This window comes from Cavia porcellus, unplaced genomic scaffold, assembly GCF_034190915.1.
Source record: "Cavia porcellus strain 051 isolate PalLab524CR breed Dunkin Hartley unplaced genomic scaffold, mCavPor4.1 scaffold_9, whole genome shotgun sequence".
In the NCBI taxonomy this organism is placed as follows: domain Eukaryota; kingdom Metazoa; phylum Chordata; class Mammalia; order Rodentia; family Caviidae; genus Cavia; species Cavia porcellus.
In genome coordinates this window covers 62041526-62063641 of record NW_026947492.1, presented here as the reverse complement: position 1 = coordinate 62063641, position 22116 = coordinate 62041526, and the positions used below count along the sequence as shown (strand labels likewise).

Below are 22116 nucleotides of genomic sequence, written 5' to 3'. Positions count from 1 at the left end.
ACGTCATTATGAAGGTGAGCTTGATCCCCTCCCCTTCCCTCTTTTTTGCCCTTCTGCCACATGATGATGTATCTGGAAAGTCCTTAGCAGATGCCAGCACCTAATCTTAGACTTCTAGGTATCAGAACTATGAGCTAATGAATTGCTATTCTTTTTAAATCATCTAGTCACAAGTATTCTGTTATAGCAGCACAAAACAGACTAAAACATATATTTATTATGAAAAACTACTTAATAATTTTAAAAACAAATATTAATATATTTAACACAGATAAATCTCAAAAACTTTGTCAGGATATACTGACAAGGAATATTGAGTAAAGATGTCAAATATAAGCCAAGCATGGTGGCTCATACCTATAATACCAGCACTCAGAAGACTAAGGCAGGAGAATCTTGAGACAATATCAGCCTGGGCTACAAAGTAAATTCAAGCACCCTAGACCGCATAGTGAGACCTTGCCTCAAACCTCCATTAAAAGGAAAAAAAATGTCTTCACTATATAATTCCATTTACATAAATTTCCAGGAAAGGCACAACTATAGAAACCAAAGATCAGTAGTTATTTGAGACTGAAACATCAAAAGCACAAATATTTAGGGTGACAGAAATGTTCTGCATGTTTGGTGTTGTGGTAATTACTTGACTACATATCACACAATTATTAAAAATAAATCAAACTATACACTTTAAATGGAGAACTGTACTGTATATAAACTATACAGTATCTCAATAAGGTTAGTAAAAAATAAGACATAGTGAAAGTGCTAAGTACCAAAATAATAAGTACTATCCTTTTAAGTAAGAATATTTCAGAACCTGCAAAACATTAAAATGTTAAATTTGGTTTACTGTTTCAGAAAACTTAGCATGTTTCCATTTTTATAAGATCTGATTATGCTTATTTTATGTACTGTATGAAATCATTATCTAAATCCCTATTTTGGACCAAATATCCATCCTCCATACTCCCAAAGCAGTACCTTACTACTGACTATACTACACTTAAAATACCTATATTTTTGTATATCTCTTTTACACATCTTTGTAGTCCAAGCATTAAGCTTTATGTTGGCACACAATTCAAACTGAAATAAATCTATATAAAATATAGATACTATTGCTGCAAGAAAAAAATCCCTACCAAAAAAAGGAAAAGGAAAAGAAAGGGTTTGGTAACATCAGCATTCTCCTGTCATTTTACATTTATGGAAAAAATTATTTTAGATATTAAATCTAATTATATCGATTTTATTCAAATTACACTGGATTTAATTTATAAACTAAAGAACTGATACTTTAAATTTAACTTGACATGCTACTTGTCTAATAGTCCCAAGATCCAAGCAATCTTAAGAGGTTTGCAAATAGCCTTTAAATTTTTTAAAAGCACCCTTGCATGCCTTACTTTTGCAATGTATGAAACAAGGTAACTAAGATTTCAGTAAATACTACTAATGCAAATGCTAAGACAAAAATATGAAATGTTCTGTGCCATTAAACTCTTTAAATAGCCGCCAAAGACCTGACGGTCTTATTTCCCCACTGTGCCCAGGACTCATTTTAAATGCAGGTTATAAGACACCTTCTAGTGACTATCAGTGTAATTCCAGTCCAGCTCACTTGGCCTGATGCTTGGCATTAGTGAGAAACACTATGTAACATTTTACACTTGGTACAACTGAGTAACATAAAAGGTATTACCACTTTTTTTAAAAAAAGGATATAACTGTATGTATAAGTGTGCAAGATAGATAACTATACTACTAAGTTTTTGTTAGTTCATCAAACAGAATAGTTTTTACTGTCATTAACAGACTGTCCATTTTTTATGCTTTGATTTTGTAACTTGATTTTGTAACTTTTAAAAATATGTAATTTATCAACTAGTGATTTCTTACTGTTACTTTTTTTGACTAATCATTTCTTACTTTTTTTTAAATTCTGTATTATTTCTACCGCTTTTTCTGTTTTGCAATTTTTCTCTAAATAAAAAAAAGAAGAAAGTACAAACTTTACTAGTTTAAAGCAAGGGAGCTAAAGTAACCAGTGGTGAAAATGTACATTATACAATATGGTCTCATACACTTAAGCAGAATATATTCATTCAGAAGCAGTCTAACCATGGACTGACTGTGCCACAAAGCCTATTAGGTTAAAACAGTAAAAATTCATTTCAGTAAAGCATTTCAATTTTTATTTGATGAGACAATTCTCTAAACACCTGACACTTCAAAACTGTCTTGCTTGTTCTTGAATTACTCTCACAAGTGAAGTTTAGAAATAGTTCTACAAATTTGATGAGAAAAGTTTTCTGAGGTTTTTACTGGAATCAAACTAAACTGAAAAACTGCAGAATTAAGTACCTTACTACTGAACTTTGTCATCAATGAACATGGTATTTATTTATATATTAATTTAGATCTTCTTTTGCAAACTTCAAAGGGTACTTTTTAACTTTGTCCACAGTCTTGGGGCACAGTATTTAGGATTTGCTCACGGGCATCCTTCAGTGTGTTTATTATTGCTCTTGCAGATGAGATCATTTTCCTATTATTTTTATGATTGGTGGTTTCTAGAGTATACAGCCAATACTGATTCATTGTAACAACCTTCAAATTCTTACTTGTTCTTACACTTTGTATCTAGTCTTAGATGAATCCACACAGACAATTTCACTAGTCTTTAAATGATAAGAATTTTGTATCTTTTTTCTAATTCCATATGCATGTATTTTTCATGTGTTCTGGAATTAACAGTGTAATCAATCAACATTTTTCAAAGAAACAGAACAAATAATAGGGAAAGAGACTAATTTATTTCAAGAAACTGGCTTCTGCATTTGTAAGGGGTGACAAGTCTAAAATGTAGGGGGCAGTCTGGCAGGCTGGAAACTCAAGGCAGGAGTTACAAGGCACAATTTCTTCCTCCAGAAACATCAGTTTTGCTCCTACAACCCTTCAAATGATTAATGAGGCACACAAATACTATTGAGAGTAATTTCTTTTGCTTTAAGTCTATAGATTGTAGGTGTTACCACAGTCACAAAAATACCTTCATACTAGTGCCAAGTTTAACACTTGATTAAATAACTGTGTAGTATAACATAGCCAGGTCAACACATAAAGCTATCCGTCACAGAATGTTTTATTTGTCTGTTCCATGATTTTAATAAGACAGATGTCTTCTAAGGCACCAGCACTAAAGGTAAGGATTGCAATAGGTTTTAAACAGTACTATATATGGTGTCCCCTAATTTTTATTATTGTTCCCAACCTATTATTTTTAAGGCAAATTTTACTTTTATAATTTGTTGAGATTTAACACTAAGGCCACTAATTTTAAGTATTTCCTATTTCCTAACACATTTAAAAACTGTAAGTCTCCTTTTTAATCATATCCCACACATTTTGTATTTATGTCTGTGCACCAGGAATTGAACCCTGAAACTTGCACATACTAAGCATATGCTTTACAACTGAACTATACCCAAAGTCTCTCACTACAAGTTATACTGTATAGAACACACTGTGATTTTCATTATAATTTCTACTTTAACTTTTAGAAATAGTTTTGTTTGTTTTAGTTTTCAAATACAAGCTGGAAGATAAAGCTTCAAGAACTGCTTGTGAAATTTTTCAAACATGTAACAAAGAGTTTTAGAGTTGATATGTACATAGTCAACCACCTAAATTCTGTCATAACATTTCACCACTTGCGTTTTATGAAACATCTGTCTTTTCCCACCTCTCTAGCTATTCATTAACCATCTTATTTCTGGTGCCTTTAACCACTTGACAGCTTACCCCAAGCATCACTCAAGATAGTGCATTTGTTTACATATTACCCCAAGCATCACTTGGGCAGATGTCATTTCAACCAGTTGATTCTTGTTTTAAATAAATTTGATAGAATTGCCATTTTTATATGTCCTGTTGTATTATTTTATAAAAATTAATGAAAAAATATGCGATTTTTAGTCATCCTATATTTAAATAATTGAAGTAGTAGTAATATTCTCCCTAATTATTTTAATATGAATATTAACTAATGTCCAATATTTTGTCTTTTTATATAAAATTACATATGACTAAGCACACATATTATGTGTATATTACCTGAGTTTTGACAATTGTACAGATCTATGCAATCCAAAGCCTATCAGGATATAGAATGACAAGCATGACTGTGATCTCAGCACTCTGGGAGGCTGAGGCAGGAGGATCATAAATTCAAGCCCAACCTGGGCAGCTGAGCAACAAGGAAAGACCCAAAAAATAAAAAATATAGCCGGAGACATAATCCAGTCCCCAGTACTACAGATGGATGGATGGAGAATGACAATATCTCTGTTCTCTTATACAATTTCTAGTCAATTCCTATCCTGATCCTTTTCAACCACAAATTAGTTTTGTCTGTTCTAGTACTTGATATATATGGAATCATACATGATTTGTTGAGACTTCCTTTATCGTCTAATAATTATGATCAATTTTCCTATTTTATTATAATTCATTTTCCTGGGGCTGGGGATTTAGCTCAGCGGCATAAGCACCTGCCTTGCAAGCAGGCAGTCGTGAGTTCGATCCCCGGTACCAGTAAAAAGGAAAAAGACAAAAAAAAAAAAAATTCATTTTCCCTCTATTGGATATAGAATTCTATATGTTTGTAACTCATTAAGCATATTATAGAAAGCAAACTTGCTTTGTTTGTTTGTTTGAGGGATAGAGAGTCTCGTCATGTTTTATAAACCCCCTTAAACTAGTAGTCCTCGTACCTCAGATTCCTGAGTAGGTAGATTACAAACATGCAACAGTACACCCTGCTCAGAAATCAAATCTTCTATTTTTAAATTGCTTAATACATCCATTTCAGCAAGAGGTATATAAAAGCAAGGGGCAGTGGCAAGCATCTATAATCCCAGCTATCCAAAATGATGAGGCAAGAGATTACCTGAGCCGAGCAATTCAAGGTCAGCCTAGACAACTGAGTAATTCCATAAAGAAAGAAAAAAAGGAGAAAGTGAGGAAGGGAAGGAAGACAGAAAATAGAAAGTAGATCAGTGATTGCCTAGATCTGAGCAATTCGGGTGGTAGGAGATGAGGATAACAAAGAGGGTCAGGGTTTGTTTTGGTGGTAATAAAAATGTTCTAAAGTTGATTATAAATAATAGATGCACAACTCTGAATAAACGAAAAGGCTATGAAAGATATATTAAGTGTGTGAATTGCGTGTTATGTGAATTACGTCTCAGCAAAGTTGTTTTAAAAATTTCTCTGCCAGAGTGTACACACAATCTAGTACATCCAAAAGCATAAGATTGAAAGCATGTAAATACCAAATATATACAAATAATCTATACATATATTTAAATACCTTCCTCCAATATATTTAAGTAGACTTCCATTTCTAGCCATGATGAAATAACTGACCCAACACTGGCATTCCCTCCCCAGGTAACATCTAGAAACTGGACAAAATACATATCTACTATTCTCAGGTACTGTACAATAAGCAGAACAGAAGGTATGTCCCATGTTTGCATTTTCCTAATGCCATCACAGGGAGATAGCCAAGCATGATGGTCTCACTGATTTGAGATGAAGAGATCAGAACAGTGGGCTAATGGGCAGCTCAAATTTGTAAGACAGGACAGTGAAGAAAAGGCAACTATGCCAAAGGAACAGCGCTAAAAGTATGTATGGGGGTTCCCTGAGTGCTCCTAGCTGAGGGCTGGGCTACACAAACATCAAGGCAGGATTCTATGAGGCCCAGCCAAGAGTCATTGCTGAATACCTGTGATCTCAACTGATACCAGAGGCAGTTCTCTGGTGGAAAACATTGGAATTTCAGTCTGTTCAGAATAGAGACATTCCAATGGACATTCGGCATCCGTGAGGCATTCAGCTGAAACTCCGAAAAGGTCATCCACTAAAGGACAAGTCCTAAAACAAATGACAAAGCCTAAACAGACTTATCGCAACATAATCAAATCTGGAGGGTAAAACAGTAAGACATTTACCCATGTTCGAAATTCGCATGCAAGAGCTTTGCAATCACTATTATAAACACGCTGGGTCATTTAAAAATAAAGTAGTAGAATAAAGACAATTTCGTTGGATATGCTCAATCAACAATAGACTGAAAACCAGGGAAGACCAATGAACCAGAAAATAAACAAACAGAAGATCATCAAATACATCATGAAACAGTTTAATATACATGTAGTTGGAGTCCAAAAGGAAGAAGAGCGAAAAAGAAGCAGGAAAAAGGGGCTGGGGATTTAGCTCAGCGGCATAAGCGCCTGCCTTGCAAGCAGGCAGTCGTGGGTTTGATCCCCGGTACCGATAAAAAGGAAAAAAGACAAAAAAAAAAATTTAAAAAAAAAAAAAAAAAAAAAAAGAAGCAGGAAAAAAGAAATGCTTGAGGAAATAAAGGGCAGAAGTTCTCCAGGTTTGAAAATTGTTGAACTATGGATCCAAAAATGTCAGTGACACCAGGCATGGTGGTGCACACCTTTAATCCCAGAATTCAGGAGGCTGAGGCAGGAGGATCACTGTGAGTTGGAAGCCAGGCTGAACTACATAATGATACTTTGTCTCAGAAAAAAAAAATCTCAGTGAGCCCAAAACAAGATAATTACCAATATCACACTAGTCACCTCATATTCAAACTATATAAAATCAAGGCAAAAATTTAAAAAGCTATCAGAGAGGCTAAGAGTGTAGCTCAGTGGTAGACCACTTGCCTAGTATGCAAGCATGCAAAAGACCCTAGATTCAATCCCCAGCACTACCCAAATAAATAACAGTAAGAAAAAATATCAGAGAAGTGATAGAAACACGTAGACATGAACAAGTATAAATAATAGTTGAAGGCCAGAAGACAAAGGTATGACCAACTATCAACCTATAGTCTTCCTGTCTAAACCTCCTGAGTAACTGGGATGACAAGTATGTGCTACTGCACTCAGCTAATGTAAACATTTACAGTATCTGTTATGTATAACAGACATACAATAAAACATTTATTTTTACTAAATCATTTAAATTTAATAGAACAGGTAATATTCACATATTTCAAAATTCAAAACACACGAAAAAGGGTATACTAGAAAAAATCTATCCCCTGGCCCCATCCACTATCCACCAATGGAAGGAAAAACAAATATATTCCAGAGGACACGCATACTCCAGTTGTGGAACCACAGACATGGCAATTTTCATAACACCAAAAATAACGTTTTCTTATGAGTTGGGATTATTTGGAAGCTCATAAAACAGAAAACATTTGGATGTCAAGAAATTCAGACATGAATGCCAAAAAGGAGATCAAATGGAATGTAAAAATAAAACATGCCCAAGGAATTCAAGAACATAAAATGAAATAAACAAAAATATAATAAGAGCCTGTAAATTAGTCCTGACCAGCACATGACAAGAATTTTGCAGCAGCTGAACAAAGGACAGGGTTACACAATTTTGTGCCTAGTTCCCAACTTAGTCACTGAAAAGCTAACAGCCCATTCCACACTTACAAAACAAACTCCTAGCTGTTCATTACCCTTAAGACTGACACCAACAACACAAAATAACATCTGTTGAATTCAAAGAAACATGAGGAATTAGAAGGATTAACAAAGGAAAACACCAACTTGCCATCACAGACTTCCTCTGGTAAAAGGCCTCAAACTTTATACTTCAAGACTGAATTCTCAGTCCTCACTTATTAGGGCAATTATTCACCCAGGGATGAGTTTAACTATTATTTATTCCTCCTTTTACTCATTTTAGCCACTTCACCTCACTTAAGTAAAAAGAAACCAAAAACACAGAATTGCCCACAGGGCCCTTAGACCACCACTTCTCCAAATTCAGATGATCAAAAGTACAAGATTTTTTAACCATTCCTATATGCCTAAGAAAACAATTAGGCCATGGCCTACTATCCTATCACCCATGGCGAATACAAAAACCTCTTTCTTCCCTAGCATGTAAGAAGCCCTGAATCAGATTTCAAGCACTGCAAAACAAAAAGAAACTTCTCCTAACCAAAGATACTGAATACAAAATGAAATGAATTGAACGCCAGGCATGATAATGTATGCCTGTAATCCCAGCACTAGAGAGGCTGAAGCAGGAAGAGCCAAGCCAGACTGGGCTACATAATGAATTTGAGACCAGCTGAACTACATGGCATATTTTCAAAATATTTCAAAATATTTTCTAAAAATTTTTAAAAATGGTTTCCATAGAGAGTCCCCAATTCAATGTCTCTCATATTCTAACCCTAACACATTTTTAAAACTTTTACAGGAACCAATAATGAATAAACTAGAAATGGATCTGTGCAGCAAACTGGGCAAAACTGTTACACAGCAAAAGTCGTATTATTGCCACCATGATCTTATTTCTTGGCAAAGATTCACCTCCAAGAAGATAATCACCTTCTCAGCCTCCTTTTTCAGGAAGGCAAGCACAGGCATAAGAAGCAAATTCATTCAATAAGGTATAAGGGAAACTCTGTTAGGATAATTTCTGGTAAAAACTTCCTACCCTAAATGAGGGAAGAGAAAAACTGCATATGAACCAAATTGTCTTTCCTTTCTCTTCCTTCAATTCCTCAAACTGTTACATGAAAATATGACTGGAACTGCAGAAGCCATTTACCAACAATGAGAAGACTCATTACCAACATGCAGAAAAATGGAAAGTACCAAAGACAGCTGACTTTGGTAAAAGATGTTTCAGCATCACTTGAGCGGTTTATCTTTCATGCCCATTACATTTTGCAACCTAAGGGTTAAGTCTTTAGAGGATAACTTGCAGGCCATAATTTCTGAACTGATACTCTCAATTACTTAACAAAATTACAGTCCTGTAAATTCACAGAGTATCTATTATATTTTACGTACTATGCAAGAGATACTTTACACGCATGACTTTAATTATCAAAATAACCCTATACAATACTGCAATTGTCATTTTATAGATGACAAACATGAGGCTCAGAGAAGTTAAAGTGATTTGTGTCCATAATTTATGCAGTTAATAAAAGACTTGGATTCCTGCCAACGTGGGTCACCTCTACATAGTATTTCTTGCATTCTACCCCAGTTACCTTCACTATCTCTTATATTTATGTACCAAAGCATGCTTAAAGAGAATAGGTCAAGGAAAAATACACAGAAAGATTAGTCAACTTATCTGTTCTCAATGCCAGTGGTAAGTAAGTTTACTAGCCCTTACCATTTGGCTCAGGGGAATATCTTCCACTCAAGTCGGTAAACCATAAAATAACTTCACTTGCAGTAGACTGCAATTAATACCCCATGTTAATTTTAAAAGAACCAAATCTTTAACTCTTACAAGTAGATAAGGATCTATTGATTATAGCTTATAAGCTAGTAAACTGTTAAATCATAATAGGAAGAGATATTAAAATACTGACTCTTTTGATTCAACTACATAGTAGTGACAAAAAGTTGCACCAAAAGTAAAATAAACCAGACTCAGAAAGACAAATATTTCATGTATTCCCTAATTTGTGGTATTTAAAAAAAATCATTAAAGAAGGTAGACTACTATTAGATTAAGAGAACAGAAATATGAGAAAGGAAAAGGAGGTATAAAGAAAGGCAATGGTAGGATGGACATGTTCCTGTTAGAATGATACATAAAAAAACACTGTGTTGAAATCCAATACTTTATAAAACAGGCTCTAATAAAAAACATATTTTAAGAAATTTCAGTTTTATTAAACAGGCCATCTCAGCCTGTACTTGCTCCTCTGCCTACTATGCATATCCTCCTTGGCTGACCCCCAATAATTGATCATAATACAGAAGCATATATTTAAATTTTAAATTTATTTAATCAATTGAAGTTCCATGTTTTTTATTAATTTCAAAATCTTTTCTACACTCACAAAAAGTTAAGAACTGCAGCTTTCAATCTAAAGAAATTCTCCCTCACAAGATTTATACCATTGCTAAAGTTTAACCTGAAAGAACACTGAGAAGTAATAATGATTGGCAAATGAATGAAGAAAGACCTGAATTTGGAAGCTGATATCTTGCTTCCAATTTGCATCATTTTAAACACCATTGAGTGTAATATATATTCTTTTTTGTCTCACAAAGAAACACAGCTGCCAATTAAATTGATATACTATCTTATTACTTAAACCTTTATATTTATTAAGAGCTCTTTTAAACTTGTTTGGTCAGAGTTTTAGCAGATTTTACTCTTGTGTCTAAGAAAAGATAAAATGAACTGGTGTATAAACCGGTCACATTTAGAGTTGAATTACTGTTTTCACTTGTGAATCATTTTTTTAAATCAGCCATCAATATCTTAAGTTTTTCTATATATTATCACCTCTATGTTACCAAAAGCCCACATGATCCAACATTTATATTCCAACCATTTCTCTACGATAGGCTTCAAAGCTGCCACTTCCTATTCTTTCAGTTCTGGACACTGACAGTAACAATTTCATTATAGTCAAAAGCAACTCTAAGATGTGTCTTCATTTAACAAATATGAAGAATGTTTTTAAAAATGTGCTTATAATTAATGAAACAAAGATTGTTACCTTGAATAAGACATTTTTCCAAGACTTTAATTTCCACTATTAATTGTAGTATTGATACTGAATACCTACCATGCTTAGCATTTCATATCTCACTTAACTTTTATAGATAAGTAAAATAGTAAACATTAAAAAAATATGAAATACAAGGTTCAGAGAAGCTTTGTAATGTTCAAGACTACCCACCTAATAAGAGACAGAGCTGAGTTTTGATCTCTGGTCTACCTTCAAAGCCCTCCTCCTTTCCACAACTCTGATGGTTCTCTAAACTTAACACACTTAAGAATCACATTGCTGAAGCTATCGTCCAATGTAGAATAATGGCCTAACAATGTGAGGCCCTCAACTCAATCCCCAGCACCGAAACAAAACAAAGCAGCTGACCGACAGCTCAATGTATGAAAAAAATAAAAAAATTTACTAGTTAATAGTAGGCATTTTGATAAGAAAAATATCTCAAAAGATAGGGCCCATGACAAATTCCTTGGTTAAGAGCTCGGGAAACACAAATGTAGGGAAAAGTACACCAGTCTAGAAATTAGAAAAAATAATTTAGAATCCTCATCAAAATGATTTGCTTCATGTCACTTATGAAAAAAAGAGATCATCATATCCCCAGATACTATAAGATTCTGTAACTTTTCCATATAATAGCCTCCTAAAAATGTCTGTTAAAAAAGTACTTTACATTCTAGGTTCCTGGGAAAAAAAGAAATTTTTCTTAGAACATTTTAAAGATAATCAATAATAAGAAGGAAAAGACATGGGCTCTAGAACTTAGAAAACTTACTTGGTAAGAAGTCTTAAAAAGCAAAGAGAAAAAATTAATAAACTAAAAAGAAAGTAAAGCACATTTTTCTACTGCTGACAGCAAAAGTCAACAGGAAATGCATCAGTATAAAACCTCCCAAAGCATGGAATGTTCCTGATTAACAATAAATAAGTTATGTTTCCTTCTCATACTTCACTCCCAGCACATCGGCTTCCCAATGAGTCTCTGGAAAAAATGAACTGAAGAAGTGGAGGAGCGTAAAGAAAACAAACTATCATAATCAGCTTCCTGCTCCCAGATTTCTGAAGATGAAAACAACAAGGATGGAAATTAGCTACATCCATCATGAAACTCCTGTGTTTGTAGCTTAAACTTTTATGTATTTGTGCTTTAACTTTTTTTTTATACCTGAGATCGAACTCACGACCTCATGCTTGCCAGGCAGGTACTTGTGCCACTGGGCTATATCCCTGGGTGCTCTAATTTATCTTTTTAAAGTCATAAAAAAATTTTTCTGCTACTCATTTCTTTATATACACAAAGTCAGCCAGACATAGTAAACACAAAGTCAGCCAGACATGGTGACCTACTCCTATAATTCAAGTTTGAGAGGCAGAAATAGGAGAATTGAAAGTTCAAGGCCAGCCTCAGCAACACATCAAGACCCTTTCTCAAAATAAAAAAACAAAAAAGACTGGGTACATGGCTCACTGATAGAGTACTTGACTAGCACACACAAGTCCTAGGTTAAACTTCTCTCTCTCTCTCTCTCTCTCTCTCTCTCTCTCTCGAAGAAGAAGAAGAAGAAGAAGAAGAAGAAGAAGAAGAAGAAGAAAAATTAAACTTATTGAGTAAATTCAACTAAGCATAAAAGAGGCACAGGTCATAGATATGAGGAATTCTAGGGAGGGAGGCAGTGGGAACAGGAAAGAGAAATGGATGCAGATCCTACACAATGTAACACATATTAAAGTCCAAATTCAAAACTTGCTAATATTTTATTTATTTATTTATGGCAATATTGGGGACTGAAACCAGGGCCTACACTGAACTACATTCCAGTCTTTTTTCTATCTTTCTTTCTTTCTTAGCAAGGAAAGGTCTTGCTAAGTTTCCCAGGCTGGGCTGGAACCTGTGATCCCCTTCAGCCTCCTGAAGGGCTGAGATTACTGATGCACCCCACAAGAGGCGTTCTTATGATTTTTTTCAAAGGTCATCCTACCTGCTAGGTCAGATTAGAAAAGTCAGACAAACCATCTCTCTCTTCAAAACAGCCCCAACATCATAAATACCAAGAGAAGACAAGTCTCTACTTTCAACTCAGGCTGAGTATCCCTTATTCAAAATACTCTGGCCCAGAAGTATTTCAGATTTCAGATTATACAAGCTCAACTTTTTGAGTGGACAATTTCATATTTTCATATTACAAGTGCTCAATACGTACCACTTATGGAAAATAAAATGAAAAAGCAAGTCAGACACCTAAAAAAAGTATTATAGCCATTCAATAAGCCATTTGATGGCTTATTGAATTTGTGAGCTACATGGAAGTGAAGTGACTGCTTGAGACCCATCTTTCAAGTCACCTCATAAAAACACAGAGCTTCTTCCATATCAGCTTATATAAATAGTATGACACCCTAAAAAAGTTTATCATGATAGCTATGAACCAGGATTAAAAGAAAATCAAATGGAATTACTTTGTATACTACTCTCATCTCTAAAAGAATTTTCATGAAGACATTCAAAATCTAAAAAAGACAACAGTGGAGCTGTACCTACTATTTGCCACAATATGATACATTTAAAAGGCATATTTTTAGAAAGCTAGTCTTACACTTTGTAAGGTTTTTACATGAAAATGTATGTGCTTTCAAACAGCTTTTTCTAATTCTGAACTGATAATATATTTGATGTATATTCTTATTTATAAGCAATATTTTGTAAAGTAGTAATATTAAATAATTTTTGTTTGAACTATAGTATTTTTGATTACTATAGCACACACAACTTTCCTACTGAAAATCAAAATTTTATATTCAAAAATAGAAATATAGACTAACTTTTTATCATGTACCATTTTTTATTGTTATGCTCCTCAGTGAAAAGCATGTATTCCTCAAAGATGCAGGAAGTAGACAAGCAGAAAAGTTTGCTTGGCTGGAATTGTATTATCTTCAAATGCTTTGTATGGGAAGTTGAGAGACAGCCTTTGCTATTGTCACTAATTTTTTTTTTTTTTTTTTTGGTATCAGGGATCAAACTTATGACCTTGCATTTGCCAGGCAGGCACTTGTGCAGCTGAGCTAGCTATATCCCCGGCCCGCTGTCACTAAATTTTTAAACAATATAAAGTATATCCTGTTTACATACACACACACACACACACACACACACACACACACACACACATATACACACACACACACACACACAGATTTATGCTAATTTTGCTAAAATGGAATCCTAAAGGATATATTCATTAAATAGAGCCTTCAAAAATTTTCAGCACTATTATGGTTTGGATGAAGGCAAAAAAGTTGGGACAGTTTAAAGCATTCTGTAGAGTGTAATCTGCATAAGACAGATCTTGGCCTGTCTCATTTCTGTATCCACAAAGAGTGGCTTGCTTATGCTGAATCAATTCAGAAGTCAATTTACCAATCTAGTCTCAATAGCAACATGTTTAAAACTGGGAAGGGATTGAGTATGTAGCTCAGTAGTAGAGCATACTAAATGCACAAGACCCTTGTTTCAATCCCTGGCACTAAAAAATAAAGTGAGAACAAAAATACTTCGGGAGTGTTCCTGCTCACTTGAATGTCAATTTCAAACATTATTCTTATTAATGTAATCAAGCTTAAGTAGGTATAACCAATATAGCATGTATAGGAAAGGCCTGGCCAGTAAAAATTTTAAAAAATGAACAATTATCTTATTTATCTAAAGTACATTTGATGGCTTATTGAATTTGTGAGCAGCATAAAAACAATCATTCTGTCCAAGAATGGTGGCACACACCTGTAATCCCAGCATTCAGGACACTGAGGAGGAGAATTACAGTTTGACGCCAGCCTGGGCTACATAATGAGATCAAAGCCAGCCTGCACTATAAAACAACACCTTGTCTCAAAAAAAAAAAAAAAAAATCAAATCACTCTGGTAGGCATGGAAGTGTACACCTCTAATCCTAGCACTTGGAAGCCTGAAGCAGGAGGATTCCTATAAATTTGAGGCCAGCCTGGATTACATAGTGAGTTCAAGGACTTCAAGGTCAGCCAGATCTACAAAGCCAGATTCTGCCTCCAAAAAAAAAAAAAAAATCATTCCTTAGTTCCAAAATTTGGAACTGAAAACTTTCTACAAAACACATTTTGAAAGATACTTATTGACTCATAAATAACTGTAATAGTTCATAAGGTGCTATACAGTATTTCCAGAGGTAATGTACAGCTTTTCCCATTACATGAAACCAAAGAAAAATTTCAGCACCTTATGATAAGAGAGTGAAACATTCTTATTTCTACAAAATTGAATTATGTAACAGTATTTGGTAACACATGCCATGGCCACTTTATTTTATAAAATGTGTTTAAGGCATACTTGAGCCATAGCAAAACTAAGAATTAAAGGTCTTAAATAAGTAGAACACACACAGAGAGAGACAGACAGAGTGAGGGACATGGACACAGACACAGACACAGAGAAAAGACAGAGAGACAGACAGAGACTGAGACAGAGACTGAGACCTGACTTCATATTTTAGCAAATAATACAATTTTTTATTTTACAACTATATGATAATAAATAGAAGAACACATTGATTCCTTTAAAATAATAATCTGTTAATCCCTGAACAATCTCAATCTCTGTATTTACATTTTACATATAATATACTTTATCTCAAATAGCACAGTATAAAGTGCTTACATGAACAAGGTGTAATGCAAGCTCAACAGATAGCCCTACGGTCCCCTACAAACATAACTTGTAAAATATCTCATCCAAGAAAACCAAATAAGGTACATTTGAATACAATCAGTAATATTCATTTGCCATTCCAAAATAAGGATTCAAAGATACTATTATGGTTGATACACTGTGTCAACTTGAGAAGTTCAGAAATTTAACTAAGAGACTCAGCAGAAAGCCAGGATCCCTACTTTATAAATATCCTCAGCCTGAGCAAAAGGAGGCCACCCAGGTGGCATGAGTGCTATGCCTGTCCTAGGAGGAAGATGGTAGCCTGCTTACAATATGAAGGAGGAGAAGAGGCTTATTCTTTCTCCCCGCCCCCCCCCCTTTTTTTTTGGCTGCTTTTGTTGGCTGCTTCCTTGAAGTACTGCCCCAGTGCCATGCCACCCTGCCTTGGAGCCAGCTGATTCTGGACTGAAATCACCACAAGCAGTAAGCTAAATAAACTTTCCCTTCCTTCATTTTGTCCCAGCAAGGAGAGAAAAGTAACTAAGATGGATACAAAACTTGGTAAGACTTGGCTTCTAAATTCAAAGCCAGAAACAAATGCAAAATGCAATTTGTTTGAGATCACAAAGAACAATTAACTTTGAGAGGTAGTGGTAACCTGAACTTGCCAGGTGAAAAAGTGGGAGTAAGAGTATCAAAAGGCAAAAGAAAGCCAGGCATGATAGCACGCTCCTGTAATCCCAGCGCTCAAGAGGCTGAGGCAGGAGGATCGTTGCAAGTTTGAGACCAGCCTGGGCTACAAAGTGAGCCCATGGCCAGCCTGAATTGCAAAATGAGATCCTGTCTCAAAAAGACAAAAAAAAAAAAAAGGCAAAAGGAAGAGTAGAAACAAAAGCATGAATGGAGGGTACATATATAACCAGATGTCCTGAGTAGCCATAGCAGAAGAAATAAGGAAGATAAAGGCATGCCCTTGAAACACTAGTAATTAAGCCAGAAAAGGAAGTTTACTAAGGGCCATGCAGGCTATGACAAGGTATTTGACCTTTATGCAGAAAGTCACAGAGAACTGACATATAATAAAAATTAACTGGTCACAAACTGGTGGTAATGTAGAAGACAGATTAAAAAGAAGAGACTGGTAAATGCAAGACACTCCTGTGATAATTAGGATATTACTGTAATAATGTAAACAGAATGTGATGGACAAGCAATAATATAACAATTAAACAACTACATCAACAATCTGCATCAGTTTAGCTTAATGTATGCCACATCTAAATGTACCACTATCAGGCTTGGTGTGGTGGTACATGTCTGTTATCCAGCATGCAGGAGGCTGAGAACTACATAGCAAAACCCTGTCTCAAAAAAAAGTACTATCAATTGATCTGCACAATCCTTAAGAATGAATTGCCCCATTTTACAAGAGAAAAAATGAAGTTCAGAAAGTCATTTACAAAAGTCAGTACACCTAAAAGTGTGATGGGGCCTAGACACAAACCTAAGACTGATTCCAACATCCTTATTTGCAACCTTGGTGTCCTGCACCAACACGCTGGACTCAAGAGAAAGAGAAAAGAATGTAATCAAGAAGTCTTTAGAAGAAACAATCAACAGGGTTTAATCACCTATGACCTATATCCCACACAGGATCTTCATTCACTAATTTTGCCTTTCTGAAATGCTTCTCAAAATGGACTACTTCCTTTAGTAGAAATCATCTAGATTTCTACTAACGTATATTGGTACACTTAACAGATGTTTAAAATCATGTTTAACCACATGAAGAGTTTCAAATACCCTGCACAAGAGTTTTTAAATCTAAAAATTTCTTTACAAGGGCTGGGGATGTAGCTCAGCAAGAGAATGTATGCTTAACACGCAAGAGGCCCTGGATTCAACAGCCTGTACTGCTTTAAAAAAAAGTCCTGCTCACACCTGTAATCTCTGCCTCAAGAAGGAAGATTACAAGTTTGAAATCAGCCTGAGTAACAGATCAAGTTCAGGGTCAGCCTGAACTACACAGCAAGACCCTGCCTCAAAATTTAAAAAAAAAAAGGGGGGGGGCTGGGAATGTAACTAATCATGAAGGACCTGGGTTCAATCCCCAGCACTGGAGGGGAAAAAAATCCTTGTACACTCGAGAAAATTAAAAATAAAAAAAAAAAAAAAAAGAAGAAGGGAGAAAAAGAAAACACAAAATCAAAATAGAGGCCTTTTCAGTCAGAAAAATGACAATCCTGGTATATCCAAGATGGATAAGGTAGATTTATATGCCTTAATCAGAAACCCTAAAAGAAGATACATAGAAGCTAGGCATGGTGGTGTTCGTAGTCCCAGCACTGAAAGTTTGAGGCAGAAGGCTTATAAGGTTGAGCCCAGCCTAGGCAATTTAGCAACTTACTGAGACATGTTTCAAATTAAAGGAGGGGTGGGGGGGACAACTGCACTTACAGCCAGTGCAAAAGCCCTGGATTCAATCCCCAGTAACACATACAGATATACATACATATATACACACACAGAGAAAGGAAAGAAGGAAAAAAAGAGATACAGCAAAAATGATCATAAATAGCAGCTAAGTGAGGAAAAAAAGAAATTTTGTAAACTGAAACCTTCAAACTATAAATAATTCAGCTATTCAAACATGTAATTTTATTATAACAACATAAAAGTAATTCTTTTAATGAAGCCAATGTAAATGTAAAGTTACATAAGAAAAACAGGCAACTGATGAGGCTTACAGGCCCAATTCCAATCTGATAACTGTGTTAGTAAAAGAAAATGAGAATTGCAGCCATTCCATTTCAGCAGGCAAAGTATCTTCTACTCTTTATAAAAATATCTAGTAAACTATCAGTTTGTGCCATGGGATTGCTAAATAAAATAAGTGGCATTTCCCTCAATGAAACAAATCATGCTTTCCTGTAGATAGAAAAACACTCTTCTCTTGCTCGTAAGAGAACCCGGGAATTGAACCCACAGCCTTTAGGCTGAGCTACATCACCAATTTCTTTTCACTTTAAGACAGGGTTTTGGCTAAGTCACTAAATTACTCAGGTTGTGTTCAAACTCACAATCCTCCTGCATCAGCCTCCCAGACAGTTAGGATTACAAGCATGTACCACCTAACCCAGCTAAAAGATACTCGTTTTTACAGTATTAGTAGTACCTAATGTATTACATTCAAAGTTTCTTGATTATGAAAATAACTTTAATAACAAAATACAATGAACACAGTTCTCACTAAATTAAACATTCAAAGTGATACCTGTCGTATTTTTAAAAACAGCACAGTGTTAGCATATAATCATGTGGGATTAGTTTATCCAAGAAATTGGCCAATAGTCACAGGCATCAGTTTAAAAATCTGTGTAAAAGTGTTAAAGTTAATAAGTAATTGTACAATTCAGTGGAAAGACGCAAGAATTTTTACTTCAATGATCATAATCTGACAAGACTTTTGTTTTACATAATAGTATGTGCACAGTATAAGTTCCTCCACTGAAGGAAAAGTTTGTATTGTGTTAGTTCCAGTTATAATTTCCAGCTGAGTCTAAGTTCTAACAGCCTTAAAGCAGGAAATCCAAAAGGAAATTCCATCATCAGATCCTGGGGCTTTTAACTCAAAGGTCCTTTGAAACAGAGATACAGAAGTTCCCAAAGTATTTACTATAACCTTACCTCATATCTTCAAGCAAATCACATTCTGCTTGATGTTTGGCTTGAAGTTTTGTCATCTGCTCAACTTGAATATTTTTCAGTTCTTGTGTAACTTTCACCTAAAATATACCATATATTTATGAAGGCTTTATTATAATTTGAATCCAAAATTTTGAGGAAAACACTTAATATTTGTCAGATTATGTATCTCTTGCTCATCTCTCCCTGAAGACCATAAACCCATTATTTGTCATCTAGTATTATTTCTGAAGATACTTAATGAAAAAAAAGGCTCAATGAAAATATATGCATAGAAAAATTTTACAGATTAAAGAGGTGCAAGATAAACTGCCAATCATTCCATTTCATGCACAAGCTGAGCACACATTTAGGCCTCACAGTTTTAAAAGAGCCTATCTTCTATTTTTTCCAAAAAAAAGATTCAGACATTAACCACCAGAAGAGGTGAGCAGAGTGCAGATAGGAGAAGAAAGCATAACAGTATCTAATACCTACCGACCAAAACTTATATAATCATGAAACAATATGCAGGAATCAACTACATAAATTATTCCACAATGGCTTCAAGAAAGCACACAAATCTCAGGATGATACCCTCCATTCACGGACAGCACATCAAATCACAATCTCTTCCTCACAAAGAAGCAAGCAAAAGTGACCTTCCAGTATATGCAAGGCTTTTAAACTAACCCAGCAAGCCAGGCCCGGTGGTGGCTCCACTTCAAACAGTAAGAACCACCGCAAAAGCCAGCTGGCCAGTGCCTCGACCATCAGGCCCGACCCCAGGATTCCAGGTTAAGGTGATGGAATTCTAGCCTCTGAAACCGGCTAACCAAAGGGGTTGGGAGTGCATTTCGGCAAAGAAAAGGACTCATTTAACTGGAGAAACCCGGATTATGAAAGAGAAAGAAGCAGCAGCAGACATGGGTGAGTTAGGCATTTGGCAAATATTTGTCCCCCAGGGAAGGAAGAATGGCCTCCTCCATCCAGTGTCCAAAGTAGACACTAGTTATCCATCAGCAGGGTTATAACGACATGGACACAACCTCCGTCCCTGGGAAAGCGAGAGAGGGGCGCAGCAGGGAAGCTGCTGACAAGCAGGAGTACACCGGTCACTCCCACCCTGGCCATCCAAGCCCGGATCGCCGAGAAGATACCACGCAAACCCGGGTTCTCACTTTCCTGGAGACAACGCCATCTCCTCCTTGCCCCCTGCCCAGGGGCGGGGCAAGAGTGGCAGAATAAAGGCAGGACCCCTTCAGTCTTTAATTTGCTTTCCCCTGGGGTGGAAGGGCGGTGACTATCCCAACTTCTTTTCCGCAGCCCCGTGGGAAAAGCAGGCCAACCCTTCGGGTTAGGCTAAAAACAAATTCTCCGCAAATTTGCACAAGGGAGGGGTGGCGACAAGGAGCTGGAGGGCTCAAATCTGGTGCAGACTAAACAATCATACACGCACAAGGCTCTGCAAATCTACAGGGGTCCCCCCCCCCCGCCTTCCCTCGGTGCAGCTCCGAGAATGCACTTTGCAGCGAGTGGCACTGCTATGCAGGGGCACACATGCAAATGCAAGCCCGAAACTCTTGTGAAATGCCTGGGGGTCTCCAGGGCAGTGGAGGAGACCAGCCCCGACATCCCTTGATGAGAAACGCATCTCACACACGCGTCCCCTGTCTAGAGCCCGCAGCAACTCAGTGACAAGCCAGAGGCGAGAGCGGTCACAGCCCTCTGCGGGAAGGGGGAGGGGGAGCAGTGGTCTCCCCAGCCATGTTCCTCGTACGCACCCCACCTCCCAAAACCCCAAAGCTTCCCGGCTGCGTCCTACCTTCCTCGGCGGCGGCTGCATGATGCTGAAGGGACATCAATCCTCCCCCGACAGCGGCCTTAGCAAGGACGAGGAGGAGGAGGGCCAGAGAGGAGGGGGTGGCTCAGCGAGCGAGGGCGCGCGTGTGTGAAAGGAGAACCCGAGGAGGTCTCGCCCTGGGGGCAGCAAGGCCGGCGGGGAGCAGAAGGACCCAGGGGTTCCAGCTAGTGTGGGGAAAGAGCAGAGGAGCGCCAGGAAGGCCTGCGGCCCTGGGGGTGTGTGAGGGAAGGAGGCGGAGACCAGGAGGGGGCGGGGGCCGGGAGCGGGGGGACGCTAGGGTCTCGCAGCTCCGGCAGCCGCGGGTAAAGTGCAACCGCTTCGTCCGCGCTCCCCGCCCGCCGCCGGCTCCGCTGCCCCCTACCCTCTCCACCCACTCGGGCAGCCCAGCCCTCGCGGTGCCCGACGCCCCCGCCCGGCCCGTGGAAGAGGAAGGCGGGGCCGCGGTCCCCGCGAGGGCTCCACCACTCAGGCCGCGGGAATTTCCGGCCTCCTCGCGAGCGCAGCGCCCCGCTTCGGCGGCGGAAGGAACCGCTCAATTCAGCGCCGGATTCGTGGTCCGGGCAGCCTGCAGAGAAGTAACGAGGCCTCGTACTGCGGCAGGGCTCCGTACCGCGGCAAGGGACGGGGTGATCTAACGGATTGGTCGGCGGGTGGGAGAATAGAAACGCTAGCAGAGCGCGAAAATCCCCCCTTGCTCTCCGAGAGTGGCACGTCCCAAACGCCGCCTGTCCTCCTCCCCCACACCGGGAGCTTGCCGGGGGCTTCCCGCGCGCTTTCCCGCCAGCCCGCGGGGGCGCGCACGTGGGCGGGAGAGGCTCCGCGCCGACGCACGCGCACAGGCCGCCCCTGCCTCCTGCAGGCTTTGGCTGGTGCAGCGTTTGCTTTGGGGGTGGGAATTTTGGGGGGCAACGTTCCCGGGGAGACTTTTTTTACGTTAGAGAGGAGGCAGCATGCCGGTGGTGCTTCCTCTCAGTCCATCAACATCCCCCTTCCCTGCCAACTAGAGGTACAGAAAAACCATGAATATGGGCAGATCGCTTACAACTGTCCGCAGGTGTCTGGCCTTTGCAAATGAAGGGTGGGGGTGGTGAAGAAAGGGTGGTTAGCGCTGCCCTGAGAAGGAGAAAAGGGCTCTCTACTCTCGGGACACTCAAGTCGAAGATGACACACTCAGGGCTGGAAGGGAACAGAAAGGTCCTAAAGCCAAGGCCCCTGTCCCACCAAAAGAGGAGTAGACGTTTTCTGAAGATCACACAGCAAGACTAAAATCTCGGTCAG

The 22116-nt window shown here is 37.8% G+C and overlaps 1 protein-coding gene and 1 long non-coding RNA gene across 4 annotated transcripts in view; one reads left to right on the top strand and one right to left on the bottom strand.

Moving 5' to 3' along the window:
- Window positions 1–21163, bottom strand: part of Fchsd2 (FCH and double SH3 domains 2) — a 268069-nt gene extending 246906 nt beyond the window's left edge. Inside the window, exons 1-2 of one of the 3 annotated variants that reach the window (XM_003463457.5) lie at window positions 20800–21163; window positions 18978–19075 (exon numbers count right to left, since the gene is read on the bottom strand). In XM_003463457.5, the coding sequence (XP_003463505.2) occupies window positions 18978–19075; window positions 20800–20820 (119 nt within the window). In that variant the 5' untranslated portion in view covers window positions 20821–21163. Of the gene's footprint in view, window positions 1–18977; window positions 19076–20799 lie in introns of those variants that run through there. The other 2 variants (XM_003463456.5, XM_063256542.1) reach the window with 2 other exon arrangements.
- Window positions 19436–20246, top strand: LOC134477702 (uncharacterized). Its single transcript, XR_010049852.1, has 2 exons — window positions 19436–19904; window positions 19998–20246. It is a non-coding gene; the product is annotated as an uncharacterized LOC134477702 (long non-coding RNA).
- Window positions 21164–22116: the final 953 nt, after the last annotated feature.